This window comes from Dictyostelium purpureum (assembly GCF_000190715.1).
Source record: "Dictyostelium purpureum unplaced genomic scaffold DICPUscaffold_419, whole genome shotgun sequence".
NCBI classification, from domain to species: Eukaryota; Evosea; class Eumycetozoa; order Dictyosteliales; family Dictyosteliaceae; genus Dictyostelium; species Dictyostelium purpureum.
The window spans coordinates 14,697-26,502 of NW_003519755.1; the positions used below are offsets into that span (position 1 = coordinate 14,697).

At 23.2% G+C, this 11,806-nt stretch overlaps 4 protein-coding genes across 4 annotated transcripts; 3 read left to right on the forward strand and 1 right to left on the reverse strand.

Annotated features, from left to right (window-relative positions):
- Positions 1-111: 111 nt before the first annotated feature.
- DICPUDRAFT_158206 (uncharacterized protein) lies at positions 112-506 on the forward strand (the record flags this gene model as incomplete). Its single annotated transcript, XM_003293323.1, has 2 exons — positions 112-155; positions 317-506. 2 exons carry the CDS (start codon positions 112-114, stop codon positions 504-506), a joined length of 234 nt encoding a protein of 77 aa, XP_003293371.1.
- Positions 507-1,196: 690 nt separating this feature from the next.
- Positions 1,197-2,920, forward strand: DICPUDRAFT_158208 (uncharacterized protein; the record flags this gene model as incomplete). Its single annotated transcript, XM_003293324.1, has 4 exons — positions 1,197-1,204; positions 1,703-1,806; positions 1,850-2,273; positions 2,320-2,920. 4 exons carry the CDS (start codon positions 1,197-1,199, stop codon positions 2,918-2,920), a joined length of 1,137 nt encoding a protein of 378 aa, XP_003293372.1.
- Positions 2,921-3,803: 883 nt separating this feature from the next.
- On the forward strand, positions 3,804-6,685 carry DICPUDRAFT_158209 (uncharacterized protein; the record flags this gene model as incomplete). Its single annotated transcript, XM_003293325.1, has 5 exons — positions 3,804-4,066; positions 5,241-5,437; positions 5,571-5,921; positions 6,026-6,229; positions 6,492-6,685. The coding sequence occupies 5 exons, from the start codon at positions 3,804-3,806 to the stop codon at positions 6,683-6,685; spliced, it is 1,209 nt and encodes a 402-aa protein (XP_003293373.1).
- A 4,352-nt stretch (positions 6,686-11,037) lies between these two features.
- Positions 11,038-11,250, reverse strand: DICPUDRAFT_158213 (uncharacterized protein; the record flags this gene model as incomplete). The annotated part of the gene is made up of 1 exon (XM_003293326.1): positions 11,038-11,250. One exon carries the CDS (start codon positions 11,248-11,250, stop codon positions 11,038-11,040), a length of 213 nt encoding a protein of 70 aa, XP_003293374.1.
- Between the last annotated feature and the right edge of the window lie 556 nt (positions 11,251-11,806).

Below are 11,806 nucleotides of genomic sequence, written 5' to 3' on the forward strand. Positions count from 1 at the left end.
TTAATATCAATAACTATCATAAAAAGTCACAAAGTCAGAAACTAAAATTCTCATATAGTTTTATGCTTCATCCTTCTACTGGCATCTCCCACCATTTTTTCTACTTTATAAATGCAAACTTATAATCAGAATTGCCAAGGATTAGAACTTTTCAAGTATATATAGGTTATTTATTCATTGTGGAAATGTAAATTAAAACCTCTGCAGATTGCAACTTATTCTCATATCTTTAATTAAATCAAAATATACAGGATAAAGAATAAATCAAGCTAACAACAACAATTTAATAATGTAGATTTTGTCTAAATAGCTAAAGGAGAATATTAGAATATGACGTAGCCGAAATCTTTTCAGTATTAGGTTCTGCAGCATCATCAAAACAGGATTTTAGCAATCAATCAAATAATTCAAAAAAACAATCAAATATATATTTAAATATCGAATTAAATAAATTTAATAATAGAGCACAATATTTAAATACTCCAATTTTAGTCATCTATATTTAAAAAAATAATAGTATTAATTCAGTAAATCAATAATCAGCCTCAGTTATTAGAAGCCTTTAAGAAAGCTAATATTAAAACATATTATAATAATTAATAGTTAAAAATCAATTTAGTGCCAAATGTAGCAAACCAAAGGCAGTCCTTATAAAGAAATAACAGTCACACGGTGCTACAGGTGAAAATACTCAATTACTGTAAAGCTGAAAATTGAAAATATCGAAGAGGAGATAAGACAATGAATGGAAGAAAAGTTAAATCTTTTAAAAGAACAAACAAATCATCAACTTTTAAAATTTAGTACGCTCAAAGAATCACTCTTAAGAGATCTCAAAAATAGATAGGTTATTTTAGAATTACTCGAATTAGCTTAAGGTAATATATAAATATAATTTTTTTTTAGAGTAAATTTAGCAGCATCTTTTACGACGATGACCAATATCAATATTAATAATGTTACTGTTACCACTACATGGATTAAAACATGGATCAAAATCTCCTTTATTTTTTTATTTAAAAAAACACATATTTATAATTTTTAAATATTATAAATTACTTTATAATTATTTTTTTTATTAAAACTAATAATTAAATAAAAAATCTAATATTATTTCTTAAATTTAGTTGTAAAAATCATACAAATAATCAATTTAATTAATTTTTTTTTTTTTTTTTAAAAATCATTTTTTTAAAATGAAAAAGTTAGTTTAATGTTTTGGGTATCATTTAAAAGAGAATTAAATAAAAAATCGAAATCAAATAAAAAAAATGATCAATCTATAATATAAAAAAAAGATATAAACTAAATTATTGCTTTACAATTATTTTTTTAATTATTTTCTTTATTTTATAAAAAAAATTAAACAATTCTTTCTTTTTAATAAATAAATTTTTATTATTTTAATTTTTTTTTTTTTTTTTTGAATTAAAGAAAACATTTTTTTTTTTTTTCTTTATTATTTTATTCACACAAATAATAGCTTTATTTTTACAATTTTTCAACACAATAATATTTTTTTTTTTTATAATTTTAATTAAATAATATTCACACATTTTTCAATATTTTATTTTTTCAACTTTTTCTTTCTTTATTATTTTATATATATATTTTATATATATTTATATAAAATCAACCTAAATATGATAGTAAATAAAATTTTATTTCTATCATTTTTAGTTATATTATTTTTTTTATCAAGATTTACCCCAGTAACACCCCAATTAAATCTAAGTTCTTCACTTTGCATTCCAGGTACTAAAATAAACTATAAATTATTAACTAAAAATAGAACTTTTTTAAAAAGTAAATATTGGATAATAAATATTAACCTTAATTTTTTTTATAGATACTCCAAACTCAACTCCAACTTATATTTGGAATCCAAAAGTTGGAAATACATCCATTGTTGATGTCAATTCTAAAGGTGTTATTGGTAATAATAATTGTGCTGGATCTGTTGTCATTGTTCAAGAACCAGACCAAATTGTTTTTTCATCATCTCAAGTAGAGGTCGAAGTTGGTAAAAAATTAGTACTCTCAACTAAATTATTATCAAAGCATTTACCAAAAGGAGTTTATTTCGAATCTTGCTCAATTAATAATTTAGAATGGAAAGTTAAAGATGATTCCATTTTCAAAATTTTACCACATGAAAAGGTCGACCAACAAAAGATATCAAGTGACATATGTTCATCTCGTGAATTTTTGGCTCTAAAAGAAGGCTCAACTGTTATTTCAGTTCAATACAATGGAATTAGAGAAGAAATTTCGTATTTTTGCTTCTCCACCAGCTGATCAAATAGAATTTTTATTAAGTTTAGGTTCATCGGCCGAGGTTTCTTTCTGTGGTGGTAAAGAGACATGGCTTTTACAACCAAAGATTTATTCCAAATTTATTTCATCAGATAATAATGAACAAAACTCACTCTCAATCACTCCAGGTGATAATAATTCATTCAAAGTCACTTGTCAAAAACAATCAAATGATCCACAAAATGTTATTGTAACTATTAGAAACAAAAAGAGTATTAGCAGCCCATTACCAGAAACCCGTTCAATTAAAATTCCATTCTTTTGCCGTCAACCATCATATGTTAATATTCAATTTATAAAATTACCAACTGAAGAAGAAGGTAAACAAAAATCACGTGAAATCAGTCGTTTAAATATTCATAGTAATAGTGATTTACCATTTATTGCTATGAATTCTATTGCTAAATATGTAAAAGGTAGTACCAATTATCCAATTATAGTTGCAGGTTCCATCTTTATTGCCGCCTTTGCTATTGGTCTTTATGTATATAAAAAACATATGTTAATTTATATATCAAATTCTTTATTAGAATCATTCCGATCTCCATTTCCATACTCTTCTTTAGTATCACCAAATATTTCACAATTTAGTATTAATTTATAAAATAATTAAAAAAAAAAAAAAAAAAGAATTTTAATATAAATAAACAATATTTTATTTGATTATAAAGAAAAATAAAATATTTAATTAAAAAAAAAAAATTTATTTATTTATATTTTTTAATGTTATTAAAATAGAACTATTTTATTTATTTAATTTTTTGATCGTAGTACTTTGTTGTTTAATTAATATTTTATTTAAGACTGCTGGTGATATTATTAGGTTCAATTTTCGTTGTAGTCTCTAATTGGATATAAATTTCACTTTTTAATATTATTACTTTTAATATGTTTTCCTGCAACAGAGTGACTAATTACTATTACTTTAGTGTTTATTAAGCTTTTAATAGTGATTGAAATATTATGATTATCTTCAGTTTTTATCAATTATCGTTATCACAGTAGGGGAATAATACCTGATTTAATTACTATCTTATTTTATTTTCATATATGCTGTCTTTTCAAAAGTATACCCCCAATTTTTAGCAAATATCAACACGTTATCATTGCCATTTTAAATTTTTAAAATTATATTTATTTTAAAAAATCGATATTTTTTAAAAAAAAAAAAAAATTTTATTTTTTTTTTTAATTTTTTTTAATTTTTTTTTTTATTTTATTTTTTTCGATCACAACAAACAAACAAACACATAAATAATTTTAATAATGTAAACTTTAGCACATCCAATAAATAATAATAATTATAACATTACTGAAATATGTTTAAAACCTTTCGAGAACAAGTAAGTAAATCAATACATTATTTTAAAACAACAACAACAACAAACCCTTATATATATAGAAAATGGCATCGTTGTAGAAATAGAAACAGAATTACTAATATAAATTAAAATAACTTTTCAAAAGACAGATTTAACAATTAAAACATGCCATTCAATACTCCAACAGGATCTGCTGTCGTCGATATTATGAATGAAAGGATTTTAATCAATTATATAAAGATTTGGTCTAATAATTCCAACCACGAAATATTGCTTCCATATTATAATAATCCCAAAACTAATATCAAATACTATCATAAAAAGTCACAAAGTCGCAGAAACTCAAATTCTTTCAAAGTCTTTCAATCTCGAGTAAATCAGATAAAGCAAAATTCAAATCTTACAAGTTCATGTAAAAATTCAAAAGCGTTAATGGATGTACCGTTCAGCTTTTATAGACGCTAGTGCACAGTTATCATGTATGAAAAAAACATTGGCAAAAAAAAGATAAAACTTAGATCCAAATAAACACTAATGAAGATATTCAATCTTATCAACCATTTATATGAATCTCAATACATTTGCCCTGGCCCAAGCAACAATGATAGAACACAAATAGTTTAGATAAGGAAAAGGGTAAACTTCAACTTTCGTTAATATTGTTTAAATTGTGAAACAGTCCAATGGTTTTAGCTTATCAAATATATTTAAAATATGACCCCAAAAGAATTTAGTATCTGATAGAGGTTCAAAGTTCAAAAATGAAGTCGTCGTTTCAATAAACAAATTCTTTAAATGTTTTAGCGAAAAGGGTAAACTTCAACTTTCGCTTTCCATACTTAAACATATGGTTTAATTGAAAAGTTTAATTCAACTTAATTCACAAGTGCCTAGATCTTATTGTAAAGAAGACAATACAAATGACCACAACTAATTGGTATTGCTTTATTCTCATATAGTATATTATGCTTCATCCTTCTACTGGCATCTCCCACCATTTTTTCAACTTTATAAATGCAAACTTATAATCAGACTTACCAAGTATTAGAACTGTTCAAGTAAATAGAGGCTATTTATTCATTGTAGAAATGAAAAGTAAAACCTATGCAGATTGCAACTTATTCTCATATCTTTAATTAAATCGAAATATGCTAGAAAAGAATAAATCAAGCTAACAACCACAATTTAATAATGTAGATGGTGTCTTAATATCTAAAAGTGAATATTAGAATATGACCTACCCGAAATCTTTTCAGTATTAGGTTCTGAAGCATTATCAAAACAGGATTTTAGCAATCAATCAAATAACAAAAAATCAATCAAATATATATTTAAATATTGAATTAAATAAATTTAAATACCAATTTTAGTCATCCATATATAAAAAGAATAATAGTATTAACTCAGTAAATCAATAATCAGTCCTCAGTTATTAGAAGCCTTTAAGAAAGCTAATATTAAAACATTTTATAAAAATTAATAGTTAAAAATCAATATAGTGCCAAACCAAAAGCAGTCCTCATTAAGAAATAACGTCACACCCAAGCATCACCAAATTCGACTTATTATCATATAATTAATAAAACGCCTCACATTTTTCAGGACCATCACTGCTGGTGCTGCTGCAGGTTGTGCTGATACAGGTGGTTCTACTGCGGGTGGTGAAAGTGGCACAAATGGTACAGGTGGTACAGGTGGTACAGGTGGTACAGGTGGTACAGGTGGTACAGGTGGTACAGGTGGTACAGGTGGCACATCAACAAGTGGATCAACCAGCATATCAACAGGTATAATAGCAGGTAACTCTTCAAGAGGTTCATCAGATAGCAGATCATCATCAGCCAGAGAGAACTTTTAGAACAATTAGAATTAGCCCAAGAAGATCTTCAATCCGAAAATCACAATATTAAATCAGAGATTATAATTCTTAAGATAAATTCAGTAAAGAATCTTTCAACATTGGTCATGATACTCTAGTTGGTATATCAAAAGTTTCACCGAGTTCTCATACTGATAGAGGGGATAGATCCATCAACATTGGTTTTTCAAAGAAATTGATTAAAAGCATGAAATCGATTAAAAGCATGAAATCGAATGTTGGTAGTTCAAATGCAGGTGCTAATGGTTCACCAATCATCCTATTGAATACTTCAGAAGAAATCAATGGTGATAGAATCAAAGAGATTGAACATGAATCTGAAAGTTATAGAATTGCAAAAGAGAATTTAGCAATGGAAAAAGATTTAGAAACCAAACAGTTTATAGAAAGTCAAAGAAATAGCAGTATTTTTGTTGTAGATCCAAGAAATCTATTTTAGTTGGAAGCTCGTCATCGAGAAATCTAACAAGAAATGATGTTACAAGCTGAGCAACTTAAAAAGTTAGAGTCAGAAATCTCTCAACACAAAAGGTTCATTTAGAAACAGTTAGAAATGAAAATACTCAATTAAAACTGAAAATTGAAAATATCGAAGAGGAGATAAGACAAAGAATGGAAGAAAAGTTGAATCTTTTAAGAGAAAAAACAAATCATCAACTTTTAAAATTTAGTACACTCAAAGAATCACTCTTAAGAGATCTCAAAAATAGATGTAAATAGGTTATTGATTAGAATTTGTTAAAGACCAATATCAAGATAGTAATGCTAAACTTACTGACCGTATAAAGCGTTCCAATGAACCAGGTGGAAATGATCAATAGATAAAGTCAATTCAAACAAAGTTTGACGAAATGACAACATTTAAACACATTAAAAAATGAAAATACTAAACTCAAATCAGAAATTGAAAAAATAAAAAAATTACACATCCTAAGAGGTCAACATATTATTGGTTTAAACAAATAAATAAATAGATAATATAGCAACTAATGAAAGAAGAAAGAGAAAAGAAAAAGAAAAAAAAAAGGAAAAAGAAAGAGAAAAACATAGAGACAGAGATAGGGATAGGGACAGAAATAGGGATAGAGACAGAGAAAGGTCAAGATCCAAAGATAGAAAAAAAGAAAGAAAAAGATCAATTTCAAAAGAAAAAGATAAAGAAAGATAAATAAAATAAATTTGTGTATATATTTTTAATTATTGGTTTGAAAGCAATCAAAATTAGATACAAAATTAAATTAGATTATTGGTTTAAATAAAAAAATAAATAAAAGGAAAAAATAAATCGTTTGACCATCATCAATTTTCCCAGTTTCGATAAATGTGATGATGGAATCTATTTAAAAATACAAAGAAAATTAAATAAAATTTTTTTTATGTGTTTTTTTTTTTTTTTCTTTTTTCACAGATACAATATAAATACATATATTAAAACTTATTTTAATGAGCATCAAGGCATTATTAGTATGAAAAACCTAAAGATATTTCTATTTAAATTTATTTAAAAAACTTAAAATTTTTAAATTATAAAAAATTCACTCTTTTTTTAAATTAATAAAAATTTTCATTGTAATATTTTTTTTAATCAAAATTTTAACATACAATAACACATTTATTATATAATTATCAATCTCTATTATTTTTTTTTTTATTAAATATTACAATGTATTTTTTCTATTTTTAGATTTAATTAAAGTGTTCAATTTTAAATAAATATAAAGAAAAAATGAAATACAACTTTTTTAAATTTCAAAAAAAACAGTTCTTTTATATTTTTTAAAAATATTATAAATTAAAAAATAATAACTTTCAAAATTATAATCACATAATCTTTTTTATATCTTATATTTTTTACAACCCATTATCATTTAAACTTTCCTATTTTTCCTTTTTATATTATTTTTCAAGTGTGAAGTACCAAGGCTGATTTGGTATATTAATCTGTATTCTGAGATTACCAAACCAAGGGCTAATTATTATACTGTGCGTGGCAGTATAATAGTTAGCTGCCGGCTCAAATATACTAACCTCCCCGTGGTTCGAGCTGGAAACACTCTTTTCATAGAGTGGCTAATAGTATAAAAAAAAAAATAAAAAAAAAATAAATAAATTAAATAAAATTAATTAATTTTATTTCAACTCATATTAACAAAAGAATCCAATTCAATATTTCAGACCAAATAAATATACACCCTTTACTAATAATAAAATAACTTCTATAAAAATAAAAATATACAAATAAATAAATATTTTTTTATATGAAATATTTTCAAATAAAATTTATTTATTATTTATTATTATTTAAAAATCTGACTAATTGAATTCAGTCAGATTAACAACTCAATAATTTAATAAAATAATAAAAATAGGTGTGAATAAACCTTAAAAAAATAAAATAAAATAAAATAAAATAAATAAATAAGTGTAATTAAACTTTTAAAAAAAAAAAAAAATAATCCCCAAAAAATTAAAGAAAAAAAAAGATTTTATAATAAATTTTTAATGATAATGAAATGGTATAAATACCATTAATTTATTTATTTATTTTATACTTTTTGCCTTTGTTTTTATAAAAAAAAAATACCATGGGGAGGTTAGTTATATTAGAGCCTGCCATGCCTAAACTAAACACCCCGTAGTGGTTAATAATCTATACTGCATCTCTCAGTATGCCTTAACCACTACATGGAAATATATTAATTTTTATTCTTTTTATAAACTATCTTTTAGTTTTTTTTTTTAATTTATGGTATTTTAATTTTTAAACGATTTTTTTTTTATTATTAAAAATTAAAAAAAAATTTGAAAATTTTTAAATTAAAAATTTAAATACAAATAAATAGTTTTTTTTATATATATTTTAAAATTTATAATATTTTTTTTCAAATATCAATGAAAACATTTACATAAATTGTTTTAATAAAAATAAAAAATACCATCAAAAATAACAATAAAAAAATTTTGATAATATATAAAACCTTAAAGAAAGTAATTAGCAAAATATCATAAAAAAAAAGCTATATATATTAAGTGAAATACAAGGACACATCAGTTAAGGTATAATTACACATAATTACAAATGGAATGTCAGTTTTACAATTTCATTTGATTCTTTGGGAAGTGATAGTTACACAAAAGTTTTGCATTACCTTCTGTCTATCAGTTAAGAGTTGCTGAATAAAAAAGTAAGTTTATACACATATTTAAATGATAATAAACCTATTTATTTACAAAATTAAATTAAATTTATTAATTTTTCATTTTATTTAGATATCGATTTTATTGGACCATTAGTTTCAGATTTAAAGATATTGAAATCAAATAATAAAAATAAAATAGAAATTAGAGATAGTTCAAATGGTTTTAAACAATGATATTTTTTAGTAAGTGGTAATAACATTTCGACTATTTGGTTATTGTTATAAAGTAAACATATGTAATAACACTTTAAATTATAAATTATAATACAGACAGATGAATATATTTATAAAATCTAGAGATATTAAGCTTTTTTTAGGTACTAATAGAGATATAAATTTAATTAGTTTATTATACGAAAAGAAAAAAAGAACAGCTACACATGTTTGATTTAGTAGAATGTGCATACTCTTTAGATAATATAGAAGCATTGGGGTATTTCCTATCAATGAATGTACCAACATTTTTACCAAACTGCACAAATAATAATAAAAGTTTTTCAATATCATCGATTAAATCATTATAATTACTATTAAAATATCGAGTAAATATCATAGAACCTTATAATATCAATATCAATAGTAACACAACAGCAGCTTCATAATCATCATCATCATCATTCAGTTTAAAAAATAGTAATAGTAACTATATGCTGTTGAACATCAATGTATACAGCTCACTTTGCATATAATATTCTCCTGGTGATATTCTTTCGCCATCTGATTCTTTGTTTTTAATTTTTTCAATTTTAATACCACTACATGTATTAACAGATATTCATCATGGTTCTTTGATTTCGGAAATTTAAAACGATAGATCAAGGTTTTTGCAAGTGTATTCTGAAATTTGAACTTTGAGCTTGAATCTTTTGATTCTTTTTTGAACAAATGACCTGTATATACAGTGCCCGGATTATATATGTAGACCCCCCCAACTTTTATTAAATCATTTATAAAATAAGATTTACCAATAATAGTTTTTATATGAAGAACCTTACCGCCAATAATTATTAATTTTTAGAAATAAATGGTAAGGAGTGGGCGTGGGTAAAATAAAAAAATAATAAAAAAAAATTTCTATATTTTTTACCACATTTTTATTTTTAAAATTTTTATATTTTTTTTATCATTAATTTAATAAGTAAGAGTTAATATAAGTTTAAAAATAGAATATAGTAAATAAACAAAATGATATTAAGTGATGAAGTTGGATACTCAATATTATCATATAAAAACAGAGGTCACAAGTCGAACTCAAAAATTGCAAAAAAATTGGAGTGTATAAATCAAAAGTAGCAAAAACATTAGAAAAGGTAGAACAAACAGGCACAATCAATGACCGTAAAAGTCATGGGAGAAAAGAAAGTTTGACGAACGTGATGAACGTGATTTATGTTTCAATTTTTAAAATAGTAAATTTACTATATAAAATAAAGTATAATTTGGTATGAACAAAATGGATTTGGAACAATATCATACAAGTCAGTAAGAATTATATTAAAGAGATAAAACATAATATATAAAAAGAAAGTTAAGAATCCTTCATTGTTTAGACATAATAGCAGAAAAAGATTTTTTTTAAAGTTGTGCATATAAATTTTTTTGTGGAATAATGAGAAAATTATATGTTTGTGGATGAAGTAAAGTTCCAATAATATGATAATAACCATGGTAGGTCTTCTTGGGCTTATGATACTAATGTTTTACTAGAATCACGTATCAAGACAAATGTTAGAAAGGGTGGGGTTAATTAAATATTTTTGGGAAATTTTCTTTATTTTATAATTATAAAATCATTATATGAATCACTCCCTGACCGAATAGATGCCATATTAAAAGTACATGGAGGGTATACTAAATATTAAATAATAATAATCATTTATATATAATTGTAAAAAAAAACAAATAAAAAACAAATAAAATTTTTGAAATTGAAAAAACGGATTAAATATTTAGACCCTATTTTTTTTTTTTTTTTATTTTAATTTTTAGCAAATAAACCAATATCTTGTAATATGATTTATTTTAGAGGTCATTATATAAATATTAAATATGATCTATTAATTCAATAATTATCATTTCCATTTTAAAAAAGTTGGGGGGGTCTAAATATATAATCCGGGCACTGTATATTATACATTAATTATATTCCTCATAACTGTTGGCTTTAACTTTAAATACGTATTCTCTGGATTTCATCTGATAATTGTCATAGTTTGTTCGGTATACAGTTCAGTTTGAATATAAAATTTACCTAGTGATATTTTTGGCATGCACTATATGTTATTAATATATATATAAATATTATTTATTTCGAGTAAATTTAACAGCATCTTCTACGACGATGACCAATATCGATATCAATATTGATAACGTTAGTGTTACCACCACTGCATGGATTAAAACATGGAATGAAACCACATGAACTTCCATCACCTAAGCTATTGCCAAACCAAGCAGAATTATTATCAGAGAATGAGACACTTCCAGATGAGCTTAACATTAATTTAGATGAGGCACCTTTAACTGGGTTCATTAATGAAATAGTTTCTATATAAAAAATATAAAAAATAAATATGAATGTTAATATATATTATTAAAATTTAAAATTTAGTTTTATAAATATTTACTAATAAAACATAGATTTTATCTTTTTAATAAAAATTTATTTGTATTTTACAATTGGGTTATTTTTTTTTAATTTTTAAATTAGTAATTATTAAATGTATGTTTATTTAAATTTGTATTACCATCTTGAATTGAAAAGTCATTTCATAAATTTTGATTTGTATAAAAAAAAAAATTTTTATTCATTATACACATTTACAAATAACCCAAACAAAAAAAAAGAATGTTTTAGAAATAATTAAAAAAATAAAATACTAAAAAAATAAAAAAAATTAATAAAATTAAAAAAAAAAAAATCTACAAACCCTTTTTATTTTGTTTATTTAGATAATGAAACCATTATCTAATGCTTGTGTATATAGTGTTTTGATTTAATTATTTAATAATATTTTTTAATTAATTTAAAATAATCATTTTTTTGTGTGAGTCATTGTATAATAATTTCTCTCAAATTCTTATTTTTT